General features: G+C 35.6%; 1 protein-coding gene across 1 annotated transcript in view; it reads left to right on the plus strand.

Moving 5' to 3' along the window:
• Cep128 (centrosomal protein 128) overlaps positions 1 to 10,787 on the plus strand; it is a 422,276-nt gene extending 411,489 nt beyond the window's left edge. The window contains exon 26 of the mRNA XM_063241248.1: positions 2,721 to 10,787. Coding sequence (XP_063097318.1) covers positions 2,721 to 2,722 — 2 coding nt within the window. The 3' untranslated portion in view covers positions 2,723 to 10,787. The remainder of the gene's footprint in view (positions 1 to 2,720) is intronic.
• The last annotated feature ends 15,761 nt before the right edge of the window (positions 10,788 to 26,548 follow it).

A 26,548-nucleotide genomic window follows, 5' to 3' on the forward strand; every position in this document is an offset into this window, starting at 1 on the left:
ATCTACAATTAGTATGTTTATTCTTTCAAATTACGTTCATTCATAAAATACTTCTTGAGTACCAGTATCATTTACTGCAAACAAGCCCTCACATACTCATAGAAAGATACAGCTCCTTGGAACCTCAGTTCATAAACTTAATTCTTTCCAACATTCTGGTCACAAACCAAATTGTACAAGAACCAAATCAGACTTCACCATGGTCAGGATTTAACCTATTGAATTTGATTGAGTTCTCGTCCAATTCAGTTTGTGACCAGAATCATGGAGAGAATTAAGTTCATGAACTGAGTCACCACTGTATGTTATTCCTGTCATATATAGTGTTCACGTGCTAGCACTAATCTGAACAGCTTTGAGTAGCTTAACTCAGTCTTGACGATAACCCTATGATACTGGTATTACTGTCATTTTACTTAAGAATGCAGCTCACATGAGGAAATTAGGCCACGAGGAGACTGAGAAACTTAGCCAAGATCGTGTATTATAAATACGGAACCCAAAAGTGAATGTAGAAGGTGGCCCCAGAGTCCACATACGTGGTCATTCGGCTACCATTTGAAAGTCATTTTAAAGAATCATTGGCTCTAAGGAGTTCTTTTTCTTTAGGGGTTGATTTAAACAGCATTTCTAGGAAAAGAAGGATCGAGAATAGGTACACTATAGGGCTTTGATGACACATGACCTGAGAGATGGGGGAGACATCCAGGGGGGTTAGATGGGAGTGGAAGGGCACTGGCTCCATCCTGTCTCCATACATTGGCCCGCCAGGAGACTTCTTTTAAAAAATATGTTCCTGCCTTCATGAAGTATTTCTGCCTAAAGAAGCCTCCTCTCATAAAAGTGGCTTTTGACTCAAGCAGAGCAAGGAAATAAGAGTGGATGTCAGAAAAAGCTGAGAAGTGTGAAGAAAGATGGTGGGAATGGGGCGCTTTTCTGTCCAGTGTCCTAGTAAAACATGTGTGGAAGTTGGGTTGGATTTCATGAGTGAATTTGGGATTTTGCCACCAAATTCTTTCCTCTAGAGCTAATATTCTCATGAGATATTAATATTAATACCAGGAAAAAGGCCCTGGGTGAAGAAAATTTGTTTTCTCCTTTAGGGCCTGAGTTCTTTCTGGACAACAGCGATGTGAAAAATTAAAAAAGAAAGCTGGTGGAATATTATTACCCTCAACAAACAGGGAAGCAGTCCACAGTCTGTAGGATTCACTTCAGGAAGCGGAAAAAAGGAAATGTAACAGCCTAGTGTAGAACCTTTTCCTCTGCTTGGAACCCCATAGGCTTTCTCCATGATAGCATGAGGGCCTTTGGTGCTTGTCATTGTTCTGGTCTGATTAATGTCATCAAAATAGAAATCTGAGGTATACGTCACTGAAGTGTGATTGTGTCGTGCTTTGAACACGCAGATAACACTGGGTGGATGCATTTACATTTTATGAATTTCATCTCCTCAGTCCTTTTATGGTTTCTCTGAATCACTCTTTTGGAGCATTCTAAACCACCCAGAAAAAAAAGACAAAAAAAAAAAAAAAAGCTTTGCTCAAGCAGCTTTACTTAATGGATAGCTAAATGTCCAATTTCAAAGCTGTTGCTTATAAAAGCCAAAAAAGCTTTAATATAGGCCATATAACTAAAACATAATTTTTCAAAAATGGGGAACACAGTAAATTACAAAATACCATAGTATCAGTAAGCAACTGTTATTTCACTAAAGTTTATACTCTTTTTGGTCCTTTTCTGTTTTGGAAGTATATTAATTTTGTTTGTTTAATTTATGTTTCTTTGTGAGTTTGTGACTTTTTCTTGTATGATGCAGTTTATATTCACTGTTTTTACACGATCAGAATGCTGACAATATTGCTTTCGATTTTTATACTGAATAAAAAGTAAACATTAAAACACGAGATCACAAGGAATACTCATGAGATCACAAGGAATACTCACAAACTTACATCTTCGACTAGATTTTTTTTTAGCCATGAGTGGTTTGCACGGAGCAGTTACCTGGTTGCTTGCTGTGGAATAGTTTACTGAATGAACTTCCATGTTAGTCACACTGGAGATAGGAAGAACATCATGAACAATTTAAACAGGCCTAGGAATGCAGGCCTGCTTTGGGCAATTTCATTCAGTAAAATATAATCAATTTTAAAAATAAGCTTATTTTTATACTGACTTGCCACATATTGGGAAATTAATAACAGAAAGCAAGCACCTTCGGTATGTGTAGAGGATATACCTATAACTCTTTTGCCAATAAACTATATCTTCAGATTTTTGACTATTAAGGACTTGAGGGGCTGCAGTTAATTGCATTTTGAGTTTAAATTAGGGTGATGAGAAATGCATTCTGGCTTCAACTCTTCCCGTTGAAAACCTGCCTAAAGTATATGAGTACATTTTTTAAACCATCAAAACAATGACTTTTATCATTTTATTCTTTTTGTGATTTAAACCTGGCATGCCTCAGGGACATAATTTTCAATATCAATCATCATTGTGCAATATGACAAATAGATAGAAGATGAAGGGAATGAGACCATCTGCATTACGAGCCCTAGAGTAGTGAGTAGTCAATCACCACAAGGACTCTATTACAAACTAGCTCCGTGCAGATTGCTAGAAGGGGTATAAAACTATCATAATTCTTCGATGTAGGGAGGTGTCTTATGCATTTTAAGATCCTTAATAGCATCCTTGGCTTTTTGTTTTTGAAGGAGCAGCCATAATGGACTTCCTATGAATGTAATAAGAAGACAAAAAATGGAAACAGCAGAGGTCAAGGGAGATTTTGTAGAAAAAACAGGTTACGAACAGGATCTTAAAGGATGTACAGCACTGGAAATTTACCCCAAGAACTTGATGACTCCTCTGTACAAAACCATAAAGAAGTCACTGGTAAAAATGATGAAAGCAATTTAATTAATCTGCATTATATCCATTGGATACATCATGAAAATGTTTTAAAGACAAATTATTCTTAGGACATAGATGTAGATTTAAATGTCCACTATGTGGACTAGAATGAAATTTTAGACTGTGTATACTATTCCCAATGTGGAAAATGCCCAGCTTCAAAGGCTATTATTTACAAAAAGCCAAACAAGTAATATAGAGCACATGATTAAAAAGCAACTACCTCTCAGTGTATGTTTCTCTTACTTTCTCTTTTTTTCATCATCCTTTATGTCTTCTTTTTCTTCTGTTTCTTCATTTTCCTTCTACTTCTTCCTTTTCTTTATAGAGTAAGCTAATGTGGGGCTATGAGAAAAATCCACAGTTATAATCATTATATTTGTTTCCCTGTAGCTTCTGAAACAAATTACCACCATCTACAAGCCATAAACAGAAATATAATCTTTCACAGTTCTAGAAGTCAGAAGTTCCAAATCAGTTTCACTGAACAGAAATGAAGGTGTCAGCTCTAGAGGAGAATCCAGTCTCTGCCTCTTCCAAGTTCTAGTGAGATCCAGCATTCCTTGGCTTAGGGCCACATCACTCCAATCTCTGACACTGTAGTCACACGGCTTTCGCCTCTTCTCTGTGTGTCAGATTTCTCTCTGTGTCCCTATTACAAGGACATTTGCGATGGCATTTAGGATCTACTTAGACTCAGAGTTATCTACCCAGTATCAGGGTCTTTATTCATATTTTCAAAGACTCTTTTCCCAGTTTAGGTAACTTCTACAAAATCATAGAATTATGATATTAGAGGAATTAGGTATCATCATTCAGCCTACTACAGTAGAAATGTTACAAAAAGTCCTCCCTTTGACATACAGCAAGAAATATTGTAGCAGATAACAGATAGATAGATAGATAGATAGATAGATAGATAGATAGACAGATAATTAGACTTCACCTGATCCACTGATATATCTCACCTGAAACTATGACAAAGTTGTCATTTGCACCAAATGCATCCTCTGTTTTCTTGAATTGTCTGAACATACCTTCCTGTCAGGGATGGAAAAGAAAGACATTTTACCTGCTCCTTAACAATTCTGTAAGCACCAGTCAAGCATACACAGTATGTCCAGGTCCAGGGATGTGCTCCTTGTGAGAGATTTCCTACTTTTCTCAGACTTCAGAGGCTTTTGGGACAGGGGTTATTTTAACATAAACCAAAGACATCTTCAAGTATTATAACCTCATATATCCAATAACTCCTATTTCAGTGTTAGCTAATTTGATATTAAATGAAGGCTGTTCCTGTAAAGACACTTGGTTTATCAGGAATATTTGATTAGTGTTGTAACTCATAGAGAAAGCAGCTCCATATTGTTGTTGACTGAGAGTGGTTTCCTGAGGTCAGTATTTTGTGACCTCAGTATCGTTAACATTTTGATTTGGATAATTCTTTGTGAGTTGTTTTATATATTTTAGAATCAGCATCCCTGATTTGTACCATCTAGTTGATTGCTGATAGGGTCTTTTTTCATGTAACAACCAAAAATGTCTGCAGATATCCAGATGTCTCTTGTAGGTGAAATCACTCTGGGTGAAAATTACTAAGTACCAGTCACTGTACTAATCACTATATTTATATTAATGAATGTCAATGTTACAAAGGCTCATAAATGAAGGGTCACTATCACACTAAAGAAATGGAGGCACAGTGATATTGAGCAAATGGGCTGAGGTCACACAACTTTGTAGAGCTAGGACTTGAACCAGCACTTAGGATTCAGAATTTTTTACTGGAGATAGTACAGCTGCTGTCCAGTGCTCATTTAAGAAATTACATGCTCGGGGCTGGGGGTTTAGCTCAGCGGCATAAGCACCTGCCTTGCAAGCAGGCGGTCGTGAGTTCGATCCCTGGTACCGATAAAAATGAAAAAGACAAAAAAAAAAAAAAAAAAAAGAAATTACATGCTCAGGAGCTAGGGATTTAGCTCAGTGGCATAAGCACCTGCCTTGCAAGCAGGCAGTCATGAGTTTGATCCCCGGTACCAATAAAAAAGAAAAAAAAAAAAAAAGAAATTACATGCTCAATGGTTGTAATTAACTATAACCATGAATGAAAGGAGGGAAAGGATTATTTCTTGAATCCATGCAATAAATAGAATGTACATCTTGAGACATCCATGTGTATTACTTTATTTAATATTTATTAAGGCCCTGTGGAGTTGGATCCCTAAAGCTTGGTCTTTTTACTCAAGGTATATACCAGGATAATAGGCAGAAACATTTTGACCAGCGGTTTTCTGGGGTTTTAGCCATATTATTTGTTTTACTTTTTCTACTTTCCTTGAATTTTAGAAAGATGTGGAGAAGAAGAGTTTTAATCTTCATCTGTATCTTCTAGTTCAAGTATCTTGTTGCATGAAAATACCAAACTACTTAGAAGTGACACACGGACACTTTGAGCTCTCACTCCTATATCCTTGACACTTTCTGACAGGTTGTGGTAAGGTGTACAGGTGCAGGTGGGTACACAGGAAGCATGGACTTTGGCTCTGCTACTTCTCTCACCTGTGACTGCCTTAGTCACTCATCACCAAGACCAAGTACTGGACACTCACAATGTAGAGAAGGAAAGCGTTATTTTGTCTCACAATTTGTAGAAGGTTCAGCCCATGGATGGCTTGTCTCCAGGCAGAATGGCTTGGTAAAAGGACCTAGGCAGAGGAGAGCCACTCACTTCATTCCATCCAGGAAGCAGAGAGAGCTGAAGACCCAGGCAGGGAGACGTAGCCTTCCAGGCCATGCACCCAGTATCCCACCTCTTCCAAGCAGACCCCATTTACAATTAGCTAGTCAGTTATAAGCCGCATAAGCCCATCACCTCTCAAAAGCCTCACTTGTGATTACCTAAAGCTTTCTGGGGACATCTGTATATAAAACATAACATTGACCTAGGGAAGTCACATCTGTTTTCCTACAAATGTCTCGAGTTTTTCTTTTTTAATAGCAGTGTTTTTAAATGGAAATTTTATATATACCTGAATTATGAGTTAATCGGGGTAGAGGGGTTGACCTCATAGTTAAGTTTTTAATTATAGGTATGGAAATATATGGCCATGTATATCTAGGATTCAGAGGAGAATAAAAAATCCTAGAAATATGGAAGTGTGTAATTTTCGGGGCCAATATTGTGAGTTTTACAACCAAAATATTGGAGTGTATTCTTGGTACTTCTAAATGAGTGAAGAAACTATTCATCCAGTTTGAAGAAATATGTGTCACATGTAGTCAGTTTAATAGATTGAGACCCCGAAACCTCACATGTGTTACCTAAGGAAGATGCTATTTTTTAAAAAGTTGATTAAGAAGATGTTTATATATAGTTGCCTTGCTAAGAATGTGGGTCACAGTTTAAAGAGATACCAAACATAATGTGATAATGCTGCATGTCTACTCAAGACAACTAGTGGAAGTGTCCTGAATCACAAATAGCCCTACACTGGAGAATTCTAAAAGGTCATTCAATACATCTCTATCTAGAAAAACGCGAAAAACAGAATGAGTCCATTTCAAGATTTCAACACATTAAACTTAGTATGTTATGAATTTATTGTTGAAAATATTAAATCTCATTACTAATTTAATTTCATCAAAATGAAGACAGGGAACACATTTATCAAATAGGCATAAACCAGTAATATTCAATTAGATACGATTTTTAGAAGATGTTTCTACAATCCTTGCTTGTAGACCAAGACTGTAAAACTCTTATTTCATGTAAGTAATAATGCTATCATATTCTGGTTATAAGAAATAGTCATGGTGAAAATAAAAAATGATATATTAACTATCTGCCATTTCAGCAAATAACATTATAATAGCAAAATCTATGTATAATTGAGTAATTTTTAACTTTCTCTTTTGCTTTCACTTAGTAATGGGAATAATAAAAATTTCACACTAAGAAAAGAACTTGGAACTCCTTGCCTATTATGATAGAAATTGACCTGAACTTGAAGTCAGGAAATGATGAAATGACAAACAAAATTATCCCAATTATTACTCCCTAAAAATCATATGGATTCATTCTATAATATGATGTAGGGAACCAGAAATAAAATAATTCTGTTTTTATCAAAAAATCCCATAACTTGAACTATGTCAATTGAAACTTTACATTAGACAGAAAGGGATAGGGGAGAGAAAAATCAGTTAAGAAAGGAAAATATAGATTCTGAGTAGGAAGATCGAAGAGAAAACCTGATGATGTAACACACACAAACACACACACACATACACATAAATGTATTTGATGGTTCTTGATTTGAAAGGTAAAGGCTCTAATATGGGGCTTAAGTGTTCTTTCTGGCAGTGATATGCAAGTCATTTAATCTGCTCATCTAAAGTAGAGACAAGTATGATTTATAAACCACAGGTAAAAAGAATAGAGAGCCCCCACTAGCCTTTTCAAGGAGCCAAAATGAATAGTGTAAGGGAGAGACAAGCCCAAGGAAAAGGACCTGGAAGGTGCCAGCTCCCACTGACTGACTTTGGGTCACTGCAAATAGACCTACACACGTGGGAGCTTGGAAAAGTTGGAGCTGTTAACTCTGAGTGCTGCTGAGAGGAGAAAACTTCAAAGGCAAGGGACAGTGAGAGAAACTAGTAGCCAATCAGAATGAAGAGGGATGTTTGAACAGAGGGACAGGGCCCATATAAAGCGTAAGATTTTGGGGTTTCTGGGTCTACTGCCTCTGTTCACGCAGTCCTTTGCCATTCTGGGAAGGTTTTTATAAGAGGACAAGAGTCAGGTGAGTCTGTGGTCAGCTAGACAGCTTGAAAGAGTTCGTCTCTGCAGCTGCTCTGTATGACAGATTAAACTCTAAACTCAAGGCCCAGCTTTCCTGATATATTCTACTTGTTTACTTTGAAACCACTTGAGGAGTCTGCCATCGACATGTGAGCTCACAGGTGCACATTTAAGACGTGAGTGGAATGTGTAGCCATGAGGGCCACTGTTTCCTCCCTTTCTGTCTGCACGGAGAGAGGGTGGGTTGCATGGAACTTAGCTCTCTGTAAAATAGGCCAGCAGGTCAGCATTCTTCACAGCCTAGCCTCTAAGATATACTGCTTTTGGAGTGTTCCTTTTAAAAAAAAATGCACATCATGGTTCTAAGGAGGCAAACTTTCAATGCATTCTTCTCTGGAACTATATTCTTGTGAAGATCAGAAAAAAAGAAGTATTAGTCTACAAATGGAGAAACTCCAACTTCCGAAAGATATATCTCTTAAATTGTGAGTGTTTTCTCATACCTCTGGGTGTAATGGCTCCTGGCATGATGCTTTCGTTGAGGGATGAAACTAACAGTATTTTAGAACAGTATTGGTGATGCTACTCAGTGATCAGTTCTCATATTATCCATGCCATCTATGCAGAGATTTCTAGCTCAGTTTACTCCTGTCATTCTAAAACCGGCTGAGATGGAAAGGCAAATCTCTTATATGCCATTCCTTCTCAACCGAGTGTTAATCTAGTGATAACTCTGCAACTATAATTGAAGATAGGTAGTTATCAGTACTGTGGTTCAATACAAATATAATCTATTTGGTGTTCAATTTGAGAACCAAGCCCATAGTATGCAGTGCTTTTGATTGTTTTAAAATAAAGATCAAGGCAATTAATAAATGTTTTCAGAGCAGAATTGGTTGAGCTGATGGATAAAAGGTGTATGCATACTCTATGCTCCACAATGAAGTAATTTAATTATATGTATGTAAGAAAGACATTCTTAAAATTGTTATAGGAGGGGTCTCAGTAAAGGAAAGATAGATTGTACTCATGATTATTTCTTATCCCTTAATCTCTTGATTAATGATTATCATTGAGAAAAAAATTCATAAGAATGTTGCTTGGCAGATGGCTATTGATTTTAGGGTATAGTCATAATGAAGAACTTGTATTTCACCGAGGGAATTTGATGCCTCCCAGATGTTACTGAAAACTCTGGTAGGGCTGGCTTGTAAACTTTATCACCCAGGAGTGGGACAGGTGAGAACAGGAGGTGGACGAAATGACATGGTTGAATGTAGTTCACTGTCAAGAGTCTAGCTTTTATTTGGAAAAGGAAGGTAGGCGTTCATAGGTGGTCAATACATTATTAAAGAACCTGCTATTTTCTTACCATAAAAATCTTATCTGCTTATCTGCTTTGCTTGCAGTCGTTAATGAAGAGAAAGAGGGTTCCACCTACTCCTTAAGTATCATATACATAGTCCTTTGTTTTTCAGTTTCTCGTTCCATTTTTACTTGCCATGTTAATCTAAATACACACATATATAACACACATCACAAATATATAAGTATATATAAGTATATATAGGAAGATATCTTTGTATATAAGGATATATATATGTTGGTTGTTTTATAGTGTTAAAATATTAATTTTTTGATTACATGTATTTGTGCATTATTGAATATTGATGTAAAGCCTTTTATTACTCCGAATACTTCTTATAGATTATCTTATTCTGAACTTCATAGCCACTGTACAAAGGTTATATGACCTGTCCAAATTCACACTTAGTCAGTGACAAACTAGGACTAGCAATGAAGTTTCCTGATTTAGAGCCAAGAGTTCTTTCCACCACAGCAGCTGTCAGTGGATACTGGAAAGCCAGAAGACACAGATTTGGCTCCTCTGAAGCTGAGAATTATAGGTAGTGACTGAAATATCAGCAGTGCAGTTGTTTTCCAGGTCAGCTCATCCAGGGAAGTTCTACCTGTGACTGAGATAAGTTGTGTAACTGATGATGTGTGATAATTCGGTATGTTCTGTCTCTATTATGTTATATTCCACTATCACCTGGTGCTATAGTTGCTTTATGTTTTTTTTTTATATTATGTTGGCTTTATATTTGATATCTAAATAATTTAACAGCCCTTTTGTTACACTGATGCAGTACGCGGTGTCACTGAAGGTATGCGGATCTGAAATCTTCAGGCATGTTTTCCCCAATTGCTAAAACAATGGCAAAGCAATACAGTAAAATTCTGTTTCCAGGACTGCCATTTATTTAGTCAAAGGAAATTTTATATGGAAATTAATGGCTATGGTAATAAAATCAACATTATTATTAAAAATTTGGTGATCACTTTTTTTAGACTTTCTCTTTTGAGACCATCTATTTCTTTTTATCTAGTTATGTTCAATAACAAGAATTCAAAAAGTTTTTACTTTATTCAACTAGAATTCACTGGCAGGGTTAATGAAAGAAATTTAAAGTTTCATTCTAAACAACAATATCTTTACAAACAAAATATAATCACAATCAAAATCAACCAACTTGTTGATTAAAAATTATCCATTCAAAATCAAACTACTGTTACCAAATGAAAAACAATAAAGGGCTTGCCGTAGTAACCTTGACATGATAATGAGTGTTTGACAAGTTCACCCTGGCATATCAGATGTTTAAAAATCTTTGTTCCTCTATGTTATAGAAACAAATTTCACAGAAGAGTTTTTTTTCTCACAAAATAAACAAAAATTGATAACCACTTGCATTTATGGGTTGGAGGCTGAGATGCTGTAACAAAGAAACCTGTCAGTCAGTTGTGACCACCTCTAGGGCATCGAAGCACATGGGTTCCTTCCTTAATGCTACACTGTCACTCCCTGAATGTCAGGCTCCTCAGCATGGCTGATGCTGGGTTACTGTTGTCACTGTTGTTTTATGTCAAAAGAATAGGAGAGGGTCCAAGGCAGATGTCTCTGAGGAGATGGCTCTGAAATGACAGTTGTCCATTCCACTGTCTTCCATTCCTGAATCTCATCAAATGAACATACTTGGCTGTAAGGGAGGCTGGAAACTTGGGAGGCCAAGTTCCTGAAAGGGAACAGAAACGGTAGATGCAATTACTAAAAGCAAATAGAGATGTGATCCCGGGGGTGGGGAGCACTAGCAGTACATATGACAGCTACAGGATGCAAAGTAAAATGCCTTTGTTCAAGCAAAAATGGTACCAACAAAGCATTCAAATACAGACAGTTAGCACGTAAGTCCTTTAAAAATTATGGTTCCCAAATTTTCTATGTATCATAACTTTGGGATAGAATATATACAAGTGCATGCAAATACTCTGCATGCAAATCTATTTGTATAGCTGGCTTTCTTTTTTATGAGAAGATATCAAAGTAGTATCTAGTATTTAATTTAAAATAATTAGAGACAACTGTCATTTTTAAAACTAAAAAATGAGCTTTCCTAAGTTACATTTCTGTTCATAATTTTAATTTTAAAAATATTTACTATCATTTTTGTATGCATATGCATGTGTGTAATTTTTATTAAAGTGGGCTATATACTTTTCTGCCTCTTTAGGCAAGATATTTTTACTAGATTCATTTGAATTCATTCATTCTTTCACTGAATGCATGTTGGTTGTGTACCTACCACTGCCAGTATATCTCAGACCTTGCACATGGTTTCAAGTATAATTTTCCTGATGACACAACTGGATAGGTCAAATTTTCTCTATTTCGCCTATTTAAAAACTTAATGTCAAGGAGCTTAGATAACATTGAAGATTAGTGACCAACTAGATTTCAGCCTTCAGTGTCTGCTGTGTCTTCTACTTTTCCTAGTCCTAGTTTCATTCAACTAATTCTTGCTAAGCAACTTTTTATAAGTCATGAAATAAGGTAAATAGTTTTTATGATTTATCCTTATTTACTCTCAGGACAATTCCATGAGGTAGATCTTTTTTTTTTTTTCCATTTTATAGATGGCACCACTGTGATTCAGACAGATGAAGTATTTTGCACCAGATTTCAGAGCAGTGGGTGACACAGGATTCAAGTTCAGAGCTGTGCTTTTTCAACTTAGAACATGCCTTTTAACTTTGCTACTTTCGTTGAACTCCAGTTTAGACACAGTGCAGATCTGCATTACCACCTCATCCTTTAACTTTTCCACCAATTTTATTGCAGAAATATCTTTTCAATACTCCATCATAGCTGCAGATACTGAACCATTACAACTGTTTTCTTAAACGTAATCAAATTATCTTCTTTTATTCTAATATCTAGACTGTCATGAGTTGGCCATTCCCAAATATGGCAAACTTCCTGTTACAGTTCTTCTAAGTTGAAAATCCTCCATTTGCCTTTTCATTTCTGTGGACTAATATCTCAGTTCATTACTTGAACATATGAGGCTCTAGCTTCATTTGTCATCCTGTGTGTCCCACCCAACCTAAATTCTATCCGTGCTAAATACTTTGCTACTCTCCAAATCCATGTGCTGTTTTGTACTTTTTGTACATGATGTTCCTGTGACTTAAGAGTAATTGTCTCCATTTTTTTCCCTCCCTGGCAAATTCCTACATGTTTTTAGAGTTGCATGTGGAATTATAAAATTATAAAATTTCTTCATCAAATGAAATTACTCAGTGTCCTTTGCTTCCACAGTACTCTCGTATGTCTTAGTAAAGTGTAGTAAGTGCCAAGTGACGTTCCTGACCTTGGTCGCCTGCAGGCAGAACCACCTGGGCCTTGCAAAAGCCTGCAAATATTTTACTGGGAACAATGAACCAAAGGCTGTTGCTGGAGTTAGCATAAAGGCAGTTGTGATGCAATGATTGACAACAAAACTGGTGACTGAACTCTAGACAAATCACAGTGACATATTGATTCATTAATTGTTCACAATTACTTATGCTTGCTTTATTGGATCTATTCACACTCTTTACCACATGATATTGCAATGCTTTCCATTAGACTAAGGATATTAGTGTTTTTTCCAGCCTCGTGGATGTTGGGATTAGCCACATGAGTTGCTTCAGTTAATGGGATGTGGGTAGAAGTCACAATATCAGGACAACACCCCAAGAGACATAGCAATTGGTTTACAAGGAGGCCCTCACCAGATTTGAGCCCCTTCACCTTGAACATCTAAGCCACCAGAATTGTAAGAAATACACTTATTTTCTTTATACATCATCCTGTTTATTTACAGTTCTATATAACAACAAAAGCAAGACCAGGATAGCTATCTACTTTTCCCATACATATATTGTCTAACCCAGCAAAGGCGTTTCTTATCCCACAAAACTATTCCTTAGGTACCAACTGATGTTTTTTATAAAAGTATTGTTTGAACAGCAGAAGATTTAAAACAATCTAAATGTGTATCACTTGTGTAATGGTACGGATTAAGTAAATATGTACCATTATAAAATGAATATATGCACATATAAAAATGAGAAAAAACAGTCCTCTATGTATTGATGTAGAAAATGTTAGAAAAAAAGCTAGATGGACAAAAGTGTGTGGTATGCTCTCCGTGGCTATGTGTTACACCTGCACAGATTCAACTAACCGTGGATTATGCACTGTACAGTTATAATGATTCCATCTGTATCAAACATGTTCAGGTATATTTTCTTATGACATAACCCAAAGAAGAGTATTAACAATTCTACATGTCACATACATTGTATTGGATATTATAAGTAATCTTTTTTCTTATTAAGTTTACTGGTACAATTTAAATATACACAATGATCCCATTCATCATAGGAAATTTGTATCTGTACAAGATATATCCTGTATCCTCTTTTGTTCTCCAATCCCCTCCCCTCTAACCCCTCTTCCTCTCCTTGTTTACAAAGGTTTGTTTCTATTTTATTCTTCTTTTATTTTACTGAAGCATGTGCATAGGTGATATGCAAATATTGTGCCAGTTTATGAAAGGGACTTGAATATGAATGGATTTTGGTATTCCTATGCACCTTGGAACTAGTCACATACAAATCCTGAGATTTAGCTAATCTCCTCTGTTTGTGGGTTACCCATTACAATTGTTGGTACCAGGAGAAAAATACTACTATTAAGTGTCAGATGTTTAGAACTCAGGTTTAACAGTTGCTAACTGATGTAATCTTAAGTCAGTTTCTTTTCCTCTTTGAAATTTAATTTTCTTTTTGGCAGAATTCATTAAGACATACAATTTTAATTCAGGATCATTCTGTTCTCTTAATTAGCAAATGATTAGAGAATACAACACAATCTTCACATGTACTTTCAAGAAACTTGATTTAGAAAACTATTCCACATTGGCATCAGAGCTCTTTGACTGTAAGCAAATGAATTCACAGTATTTTGAAATAGGCACCGAGTAGCTCACACAATCAAGAAAGAGCTGGGAAGACGAAGAAAGAATTTGTGTATTTTCTGCCAGGGAAGCTCTATTGAATGACTCCTTTCAACTGCCTTATGTGACTCTGTGTTTCAAATCAAGATTCAGTTTCTCAAAAGATATAAATAAATCTTTTGTAAGTCAAAAAAGAGTAGGGTTCTGCCCTTACAGTGACTCTAGGACCTTAAGTCATAAATATAAATGATTCCCTCGTGGAGAGATGCTGGACAGACAGAAAGCAATGTTTGCCTATAAAGCGTCTTTCTTAGTAATGCTGCTTCTCTGCCTTGTAGCTGATTGAAGCAGATGGACCCCATCTCAGAGGTTGTCAAGGATTGTTGAGTTGTACCCCAAAGCTTCATGTGCTTGCCAGTAGGGTTTTAGAAGGTGGCTGGATCATAGGTGTGTGATATTGGAATATCAATGTTGCTAACTGGATTTATAAGTCCACTGATTTGCTTAGCATAGTTGTGGGTGATCGAATTACTGAAGAATGAAGCCCTATTCTGAGTGTGGGTGGCCAACCAATAGGTTTGTGGCTTGGATGAAATATAAAAGGAAAGAAGGAAGTCAATGTTATTGCTTCCCACCTTCTGTGTGCCTTGCTATTGACTGTTTCACATCTGTCAGGCTCCCATACCTTACAACCAGTTGACAATGGACTTTACAAACTTTGTGCTAAACAAACCTTTTCACCATTAACTTGTGGATGTCAGGTATTTTCTCCCAGCAACAAGAAAATAACTAAGACAAACCTATGTGTCAAGACAGCAGTATGTGTAAAACTACCTGGACCTGGGCTAATTTGTATTATTGCAGTAAGAAGAAATTATCTCAAGCCATTACATCACTTGTGTAATATAACATTGAAGACTGTCCAAGGGGTGTGGGGAGTAATTCTTAAGACTAGTACAAACATCAAATTCACAAGCCCTCAGAATAGTGACTATGATATTCATCATCTCATGATAGTTAAGATATTTCAAAAATGTGTCAAAAGTTACTTTTTTTTCAAAGGAATATATTGCAGCACAGAACCTTTTATCTTCAAGCTATCCATTTATATAGCGTTTGACTTTCTTCACTAGGAGTTACACTCTTTGCTGCTTTATATTCTTTGAGATAGTTACTCTAGCAGTTCTTCTTGAAAACCTCTGTAGAATTGGTTTCTGAATCAGAAATATTCTCTTTGAACAATCAATACAATTCCTGCTTCATATAGGTAACAAAACTGAATCCCAAAGAGGTTTTACATAAAGTGACCAAGACTGCACACAGGTTATAATACAAATGATACAAGAAAATAGACATCCTGAATATATACCTTCCCTTGTCAGACAGCCAATGCAAACTTCAGATACATCAAGCCTATGGATAGAGAGGTAAGTCACTCACTACTTTCTGGATGTATCACATAGTTTTTGCTTTGTTTGTAATAATATTTCATTATTGTTTCAAAAACTGTCATCTCAACACTTTGCTAAATTTTGAGAGGTATAATCCCTCAGTGTGCTCCTGGTTACTCTCCACTACCCTTTAGCACAGTTTGAAAGCTTTATTACCTCGTTTGCTGTTTCTCTGTATCTTACTTGGAATAGCACCCTGATTTTCAGCATTCCTAGCTTTTGCAGTAAAAGGTTGCTTCATAAAACCAAAGTCTTCATAAGAATTATCCTGTCTTTTACAATAAGCATACACAACATTTTTGTTAATTTTCACATAAATCCCCAAAGGGAAAAATCACCCTTCAGCGTGATAACCAGGATCCTTACACCAAGTAATTGAAGTAAGAGGTCTGTGGTCAGCACAGATGACTTTACTATTTTCCTGTTACTCTGTGTCTGCCAGGTGAATATCATCTATCTGAGGTTAGTTGGTTTGCTTTTGAAGGCTACAGTTTGTATTACATTTTTGGCTTGATCTGCTTATAATCACATTGCTGTCCTTGACTTTATGGTAAACTTTTATGTAACTATGGATTCTTGGGTCATGAGCTCAGTTGGGAGTGGAGAGCATGTGGCAATGGTTCAGAAAGATCATTGTAAATTTCCTGAAATCAACTTAATTTTTTCCATGTTGCTTGCAGTTCATAGGAATTTGACTTTTGTCTCTGTTTCAGGCCACCTATATGGATGGAAATCTCTCAGGATTTTACAGCTTTTGAAATAACCCTCCACTGATACATTTTTCCACACATATTTTTAATATATGTGGCTTACATAGTATGGTCTGACATCTTGCTCCTCCCTAGGAAGTAGTAGTTTTTACTATTTCTTGTCAAAAATTCACTATTTTTCACTGTTGAATAAATATACTTTCTAAGTTTTCAAGACTTAATTTCATCCACAATGTCATGTGATTGGAAAAGATAGCTCTTGGCATTTCACATGGCCCTGTATCTCTTTCCTTGTATATTTTATTGATTTTCCGGATCAGTTGATTTTATTCTGTTTCAAGAGTACATCATTCTGGTAGTATGTAAATAGAAATGTTTTTAAAATTGTCTCTCTTCTAAGTTTCCCACCTTTTCTAAAGTTTCAGCAGGTTTCTAGAAATAGGGATAATATCCCTTACCCATCTTTCATATTATTTTCCAGAGAAAGGTGCAGGGCATACACAACTTCCAAATTTTTGATTTTGACCATTTATACTTAGCCTCATCTCTGTGGGATCATTCCACCTAGATTTCAGGTTTTCTTGAAATCCTGGGCTGGTAGGGCTAGCTCCCTGACACAGGGTTTTCTTTATGTGCACATTTGTGGTACTACAACAACATCTGTTTGCTTTCCTTTTCTCAGGCATAGACTTTTATCCATTGGTGTCCATAGTCATTGTTTGTGTTACGTGTGTATGTTTTATTTTCTCATTTTGTTTACTCCATCAAGGTCCCTTTTAAATATTTATTTTTATTTCCTTTGAATTTTCTACTTTTTTGTGTTTATTGCAGATTTTGAGATACTCCTACCTACAGTAGTTCAACATTCCATTCAACTCAGCAAGTATTTATTGAGTGACTACCATTTGTCAGGAACAGTGCAAGGCCCTGGAGATGCAAGGGTGATCAGGGCGGGCAGGGCTCTGTTCTCATGGAATTTTTGTGGAAAAAGGCAACAACAAGTAAACGCATAGATAAAGAATACACTTGGAGCACAATGGAGTGCAATGTCAGGTGTAGGGGAGCATAGAATGGGATGACTAAGGTAGCTCTGAGAAGAGGACTTTGAGTAAAAAATATGATGGAATAAGAACAGGGAAAAGAACATTTCAGGCAGAGAGAATGAAATAAACGAGGCCTTGAGTGGGGAGTAGCTTTCTAAGGCATGGAAAGAGGGCTTTGCACAGTTCTAGGTTTTAAGGCTGGTGGGAGGTGATTGTGGAGGATCATGCTAGAGTATCTGAAATGCAGTCAAATCATACAGGATGCTGTAAGCATGCTCCATAGTTTTATATTTTAGTTTTAGAAGTCAGGATGGTTTTCAGCCAGGGATAGGTATAAGTTTAAATGATCACTTTGGCTATCATTTTGAGAACAGATAATGAGAGCAAGAGTAGAGGCAAAGGAACCAGTTGGAGGCCACTCTTGTAGCTATCGTGGTAGCTTTGTTTTGTTGTTGTCATTAAATACAAGTAATATAAAATAAACCAAACTGACTTGCATAAAGATATTTATTATTTCATACATGTATACCCGAATGTAGTCCAGGTTGTTTCACCATTCAATTAAAAAACAAACAGTTGTCTTTAAGAAGTGCATTGAGCCATCACTGATCTTATATCATCCTCAAACTAGTAGAAAGATAACTACTGTAGTTCTAACCATTATGCCCCGCAAAACCAAGTCCAGATCTAGGGGAGGAAGCATTGTATCGGATGGCAATCTTTTAGCAAGTGTCTTCTTGTCTGAATTTTCCCTGAGAATTTCCTTGATTCAGTTCCTCCTGAACCCATTGCTAACAGTAGAGATGGAATTATTATTTGCGTGAACTAATGATTTGCTATGGAATGTTAGCCTCTACTGCTGGAGTTCAGTGAAAGATAAACACCCAGTCCCTAATTTAATGTGAGCTGCACGATGTGACCTCAAACGCAAACCACCCAACCAATATCAACTTTTTTTTTTGACAGTGCAGAAAAATCCTTTTTATTTCCAAAGAGGGTATTCCTGCTCTTAACATAGCACAGATAAGTTTGCTTATAAGTGGTGAATATTTGAATATCTCTTATATGACAACAATATTCTGGAAAGTTTAGAATATATGAGACCTGGTTTAGACTTCATAACCATTATATGAAGTAGATGAAAACTAGGTCTAATCAACTCAGTGCAGACCATATAGCAACATTTTCCACTTTCCAGTGGCCATCTATGTTCCTCTTGTAATTTTAGGAGTAAAATAAAACTATACTAATAGCCATAGTTGGATTTGCATACTTCAACCCTTTTAAAGTGCTTTGGCTAGATCTTGTCTAGACCTTGATGCCCAGATTTGTTTTTTTAGCTTCTAAGGTCTCATAGGCAATATGAAACACAATCTCCAAATTGAACAAGATCCAAAGTGATAAGAAACAGACTCCAGAGGCACAGCTCTTATATATGATAACTCACATGTAACAAAGACAGTGCCTAATTATTTTAAAAATATTTTAATGAAAGGAGGGTGGTGGTTTGTGGATTTTGAGGTGATCATAGTTTTTGAGAAGGATGTTATAAAAGACAAAATCCACAAAATTATGGGCTGTTTTCACTTGACAGCAACTTATCTATTCCATTGAGTTTGGAGTTTTGTCTTTGTGTTTTTAACCTCTGGCTCGGTGTGTACGCTGCTCTGATATTGACCAAACCATAGCTGCTGAGATGTGAAATTAGGTGATTTAAAGATTCACTTCTGATTCCCAAAGATATGCTCCAGGGCATTCTGTGATGTGCTTTAGGGTATAAAATGATCTCTAGCTGGGGCTGAGGGGAAAAAATCTCCACAGTATCAATAAATATTGCACAGTAGCTGGGTGGTTAATAATGTTCTTGAAAGTATTCAAATAACCATGCTTTTCATAAAAAACTAGTTACCAGGTGGGAAATTTCACTACATTAATTGTTGACTTATGAAGTAGGATTCTCTAAATTGTTCAACATGTGGTAAATTTTCTCATCAATTCAAAGATTAAATTGCCTTTTTTTCTAAATTAGATTTGGATGAATGTATAGAACTAAAAATAAATATAAACCTCTGGGAAATGATCAAAGTGTGTTATGTGCATGTATAAATACGTCAGAATAAAACTCACTATTCTTATAACTAGTATGCATTAATAGGGTCAGGACAGAATTAAAACATGGATTGAATTTTTAAAATATCCAACAAAAATAAAAATAAGACTTTTATGAGAATTTTGTTATATCCAGATTTAATTTGTACGTGGTAATGAGAGAAAAAAGAGATGGTTAGCCCTTGATTTTTTACATTTAAAGAATGGAGTATCAGTGTAGAAAACAAGATAATTTTACCAGAGCTTTGATTGATCTGTCATTTGCATAATCAGGAGTAAAGGATGGTCTTAGAATATAGACTTCCAAGTAACTTTTATCTGTGTTACCAAAAAACAATGAAACATTGACCCAATACTTCCTGAGCATGTTCTTTTTTGTCCTCTGGCAGAGCTTCTATAAGTGAAATGATCAGAAAGTAAGGGAGGAAAGAAGGGAGAAAGAGAAACAAGGAATCTGGGTTAATTTCCAAACTGAATAATCAGCTTCCTACTAAAAAAGAGAATTGGCAAGGCTGTGTGGAAGGTTCTGTGACTCCTTCGTTCCCATGGTGGCAGCAGTATGTAAGCTGGCAAGAGAGACCCCAAATACTATGGATAAACATAATCATTTCTGAAAGGCTCCCATTTAACCCACTATAATTTAAGATTACACAGCCCTACTTCCCCTGCATACATCTTCTTCTGTGTTGAGCCTACAACTTTGCTTGAGAACTTAACAATCATTGCTCTGAATGGCGTGTTAACATGGAGGGTTTTATAGTTAGTGACACTTGGGAATTTGCAAGCCTACCCTGGGAAAAAAAATCCGTCTTCCTTCCCTTAATCTAGGAAAAACTTGGCCCAAACTCCAATGGCCCATATCCCCTGATTCTCGGCTTCCGCCTTCTTTTCATGATTAAAAAAAAAAAATCTTGTTCATTTGTGTTGCTACAGGTCAGAATAGAGCAAAAATTAGCAAAGATGTCTTGCTATATCTCAAATAGTGTACGTACTCCCCCAGAAGTGCAGACGACTTGAATAATTTCAGAAATCCTGTAGATATGCTTATTCATATGTTGATTTTACATATAAGGAAGTAAAATTAGAGAATTTAAATGACTCACTCAAAGTCACACAGCAAGTGCCAGAAGCAGATTTTGAACCCTGTCTTGTGTGACACTGAATGTTTTGCATTTTCCACTGTAATGTGTTGTCTCTAAAATTTATACAAAGGTGAAAAAGTAAGTACCAAGGGAAAAAGAGGAGAAATTTGTCTTCAAGTAAAGTGGGGTCTGGCATGTAGATAGCATGCATTATTTCTTGAATGAAAGTACTAAATAATGAACAGCTGGTTTCAGGAGTTCTTTTCTTTATAACTTACTATGTACACTATTTTAAACAAGGGGTCACTACTTTTACAATCATTAGAAAAAGAAAAAAAGAGTCAGTCCTTTTCACAAATGCAGAAATGCTCTGGGGGTTGAAAAGTTTGTCTTGGAAGAAGAATTATCTTTAAAGTTGAAGTCATCATTGTTAGCATTGGGTCAGTTTTTGTTGGTTTCATGGATTAAGGTCTTGGAATAGTCAGTGTTGCACGGTGACCTTGCAGTTCTCTTCCTCTGGCCTGTCCATCTGTGAGCAGATGTAATTGCTGTCACCCATCCAGGAGAATGAGATGTTCTAATGAGGGAAGAGATTTAAAGTAGTATCAAAGCCTTAGATGAAAGGTCCTGTGGGCTCAGTCTTGGAAGTACAGTTGCAAGTCAGTAGGCATCCAACAATGACTTGGTTTATAGCCCATGAGGATTTAAGCACATGACAGAGAAGTGGAGAAGAAAAAAATGATTGGAATCGCATCCACACACCACCATGTATCATAACTGCATAGTAAGTATTATACTCTAGAAACAGCATTGCCTTACTAATGTGAGACATGGAGCCACATCTAATCAAGGATATATATATATATATATATATATATATATATATATTCTTGAAATTTAGAGAATAGAATTTTGTATAATGTATTTAAATGCTTTATATATAATGCATTCATTACTTGTATACAATTTCCATGTAATCAACAAGTCTAGATATTACTGTTTCATGTTAGTCTGTGCTATTTGCTTCATACATATGTAATTTACTCTTATTTATTTTTCATAGCTATTTAAGTTACTCTTGTTTTTATAAGTAAAGAAAAGGAGAATGACAGACATTAAGTACTTTACTTCAGGTCAGAAAGCTAGTAAGTGACATAGTCTAGAGTCAAGTTTAAAGTTTCTTTCACTGACTATGCTGCTTTTTATAATACCTTATCTAAATTCTTTAAAAACATTAGTGAGATTTCCAGGTCTATTTCAACTCCATGATGCTAACTGCTCAAAAAGGGTTATCATCATCATCTTATGACAGTAGCAGAAGGAGTAAATAAGAAAAATGAAATATTTGTTACTGAAATACTGACTTCTATCGTACAGTGACCTTTCCATGAGCTTAGTTGTGATCTGCTTTTGTAGGCACATACATAATACATAGTGTATAATAGTACACATCTTTTTTCTTACCACCAGATAAATAGTAATAAATTATGTGAGAACATGCAGTCATTTGAGTTGTGCCATTTTTTTCTAGAATGTATTTCTCTTTTGGTTATCTAGAATTGTTTTTGTAAGAATAAGTCTGCCTGAAGCAGCGAACCCCAAAGTTACTTTCTCTTAAGCAATGGTAATGGTATGTTTACTGTTTTGGATTGGAAGAATAATGCATAATATTATTAAATATGCAGTAGAGTGCTACTGGTCCATCAAAAGGATAAACTTAAATCATTTGCAGGAAAATGAATGCATCTTGGGACCATAACATTAAGTGAAATAAATCAGATGTGTAGACTTAAATATGGCATAATTTGTCTTGTATGGAAATCCAAAATATAAGTAAAAGCTAAAATGGAGCATAGATAATACAGAATAGGGAGATAGATCTTTCTCAAGTGGGAAAGAGATGAAGAGGTGGAGAGGGGAGTGGGAGCAGAGTGGAAGAGGGTTAAAAGGAATTAACATGTGTTATATAAATGTACCAACTGTCCTAGATGGATCTAATCATTATGTGCTGCAAAGATGTACCAGCAAAAAATAAAAACAAAACCAAACAAAAACATTAAAAGTGCCTCTAAAGAAAAAGACAACATACTAATAAAAATTGTGTACAATATTAATATTTCTTACTATAAGTGGAACCCTGGAAATTGAAGTTATTTTGAGAGCTCTGAATTACACTGAAATCCTCCCAGTGCAGACTTGAGGGAAGGCAACCACCTAAAAATCTGAGACGTATTGTGCAAGAAGAATCATTCAGTGCTACTGTGGCATAGGACACCAAACATTTAAAACTCCTTTTTTCTCAATAGTATGAGAAAAAAGGTGAATATTTACTTAGAGGAGTGACATGATATGACTTATGTTCCAATAAGTTGACGAGCTGCATAGAGGAAGGAGCATGGACTAGAAAAAGAAAAGAAAAAATATGCAAAGCAGTTTTTTTTAACAATTTCAATGAGCTATGATGGAGGCTTACAGTAATAACAGTAAAGTGGTGTTTGTGAAAGGTATCTAGAAGACAAAAGCAATGCTGTCAGTTTCTGGGATAGCAATATATCCTCTTTCCCCAGCCTCAAAGTTTGGGGTAAATTGAAGAACGTGTACCCATGAACAGTTACATCCTTTGAGAGGTGCTTAAATGTGTGAACAGTTGTTTCTGAATGCTTTCCATCCAAGTCCAAAATGGCAAAGGAACCATTACAGAGGTTTTCTGTCTGTGGATGTCCTTTCCTAGATCATATCTGTGCACCTTGGAAACAGAGACACATGCTGTACAATTGTCTCTAAACAACACAGGTGCAGCTGTGGCCTCTGAGGAAGCCAGGTGCGTGTTCTCCAAGAAATAGAAACTCAGACTTCACACACTCATAAAAAATATATTTAGCAACATATCATCTATATATTCTGAAAGGCAAATAAAGGGTTCTCAACAATGTCCACAACCTAGGCTTGGAACCTGTGAATGGATTTTACCTTTCATACTAAAAGGAAGTTTTCAGGTGTGATTGGAAGGTTTTGGATTTTCAAATGGAGATAGCATCCTGGGTGATTCAAGTGAGCCCACTCTCATTACATGAATTCTTTTTTTTTTTTTTTAAGAGGAAAAAGAGAAAAACACAAAACAAAAAAAGTGGTGTAAGGTTACACATAATACAACTACAAAAATACATAACAGTAAGAAATCACCTATTAATAGATTACATATTATCATCTTGGAAATAGTTGCTCAAATCACAGTATCAAAGAATACAAAGTAGACATTCAAACAGAGAGACTGCAAACAGCTGTGTTCAATGATCCAAAAACATTAATATAGTCAGCTATTTAACACCCCTAAACACACTTGCTGTTATATCCGTTAGAGCTCTTTTTTTTTTCCTCCCTCTCTTTTTTACAACAAAATTTACACATTTTGGATTTTATTACTCCTTAGTTCTTATTACATAAATTCTTAGAGGAAACCTTCTCTGGTTGGGTTAGAGAAAGTGAAGAGACTATCCATCAAGAGTCAACCACATACGACTTTGCTGACTTTGAAGATGGACAAAAATATATGTCACAGAATTCATCTGTGTTGTGAAAACATTGATGGTTTTAACATAATTGTCCTGGTTGTGATTATGTTCCTATGAATTTTCCTGTTCTTAACATTTTATATAAGTGGAGTTTTCCACTATGTGATCTTCTGTAACTAGTTTCTTTCATATAATGTAATATTTTTCAGGATTAGTCACATGGCAGCATATATTAGTACTTCATTCCTTTTTAGTGATGAATAAAATTCCATTGTACGGATGTTGAGTGGTACCTTGGTTTATGAACTTAATTTGTTTTATAATTTCGGGGAAGATAGCTGCTTTTGCACTTGTGTGGGGAAGATGGCTGTGGTGATGTTTGTCACTTAATGTGCAGTTTGCAAACAGAAGCTAATTTTTGCCTAATGCTTTTGTTTAAGAATTGAACTGTTTGCAAACAGAAGCATTTGTGAACTGAGGTATTACTGTACCACATTACACTTACTGATTTGTTAGCTTATGGGTATTTGGGTTATTTCTACATTTTAGCTATTATGTAAAATGCTAAGGACATTCATGTACAGGTTTTTGTGTGAACAGGGTGTTTATGTCTCTTTGAAATGTACCTAAGAATAGGATTTCTGAATTGTATGGTAACACTAGTTTAACATTTTGAGGAACTGCCAGATTATTTTCCAAAGTGGCTACACTGTTTAACACTTCCAAAAGAATCAGATAACTACATCCTCACAAACATTTCATTCTATGAGTTTCTTATTATATTCCTCCTAGTGAGCATAATGTGTCCTATAGTAATTTACTTTGCATTTTTCTAATGATAATGTAAATCATGTTTTAATGATTTTATGGCATTTTGTGTGCTGTCCTTGAAAAAAATTTAGATCTGTTCTATATTTTAAATTGGATTTTTAATTGTTGATAGCGGTTCTTTTTATATATTTTAGAAAAATTTCCTTGTCATATTTTTAATTTGGAAACATATGCTTTCATTTTGTGGGTTGTTGTTTCAATATTTTGATGGTGTCTTGAAATACAAAGGCTTTTAATTTTGATAAAGTCTAATTCAAGAATTTTTTCTTTTATTTCTTATGTTTCAGGATTAACACCTGTTTACTGTGTAAGCCAAGATCACAGAGACTTGTATTTTAAACCCATCTTTAAATTTCCTATTGCATTTAGGTATCTAATTCATGTTGACTTAATTTTTATATGTGATGTGAGGTAGGGATTCAACTTCATTGTTTTGTGTGAGAATATCATGTTACCTCAGAACCATTTGTCAGAAAGATTACTCTTTGCCCAAATTGAATTGTCTTGCATCTGTGTTGAAAACCAGCTCATCAAAAGTGTAAGATTTCATTTCTGAATTCTTAGTTCTAGTCCACGTGTCTGTCCTTATGCTGGTACTATGCTGTCTTGATTACTACAACACTTCATTAAGTTATGAATTTAAGAAGATGAGTCTTACAACATCCAATTTAGAATTACAAACTGTGGTTCCTCTTTCTTAGTATCATTGCCTCCCTTGCATTTTAATATGAATTTTAGTGTCAGTTTGTCAATTTCTACAAATAAATGAGGTTGGGTTTTGATAGGATCTTCAGTGAAAATGTCAATTATTTTGGGCAATATCTTAGCAATATTGAATTTTTCAATCCACAGACATGAGATATCTTTCCTTTTATTTAGATCTTTATTTTCCTCAGCACTGTCTTGTAGTTGACAATGTATTTTTGATTTTTTAAAGTTCAATCCTATTTTTTAAGACACCCATTGTTAGAACATGAACAGTAAAAAGACAGCACAGAGATTTATTATTTCCTATTTGAAGTGGGAGAAAAAGGGAGGACAGGGAGGAAATGAAAATTAGAAGTGTTATTTTTATACAGTTAGCTTCTAGGGACAAAAGTTCCTTTTAGGCAACATGACCAGGGGAAAATAAGGATTCTATGTACCAGAAACAATGTAGTGGTTGATTTGATGTGATAGCTAAGGGAGAAGAAAGTGTTGGGTATAATTCCCTAATTTCTTGTATGAACAACTAAATATGTGGTAGTGGTATAGATGAGAAACAGCCACTTTTACGGAAATAGAATGAAGTGGTTTGGACAAATTAATATGACAATGTAAATATGTGAATGAAGATCAATATTTAGTTGAATATATAAGTAAAGGATTTAACAGAAGGAAAGCAGCAAAGTTAATTTGGATTCATTAGCATTACTAGAGTATAAAGTTATGCAGAATAGTTAGACTCATCTAAGAAAAGTTTATGATTTGACTGGAGAATAGATCTTAGATATAGGGTTTTGGCAAAGTCTTTTACTTCTGGGCAGATACAGTTGGACGAGTCTGGGAAGTTGAGATGTAGACAGGTCTGTGATATGAGGAAAATGAGACTGGTTTCCTGTGATCAAGTCTGAGGACTGCTTCAGTCAGAAGGGATTGTGTTGAATACCACGAAGAAGTGATACCGGCAGAGCTAGACCCAATAAACATGGTAGCAAAGATGTCGTTGGTGACTTTGGCAAGAGTTGTTTCAGAGGATTTGCCTTG

This window comes from Cavia porcellus, unplaced genomic scaffold (genome assembly GCF_034190915.1).
Source record: "Cavia porcellus strain 051 isolate PalLab524CR breed Dunkin Hartley unplaced genomic scaffold, mCavPor4.1 scaffold_31, whole genome shotgun sequence".
NCBI classification, from domain to species: domain Eukaryota; kingdom Metazoa; phylum Chordata; class Mammalia; order Rodentia; family Caviidae; genus Cavia; species Cavia porcellus.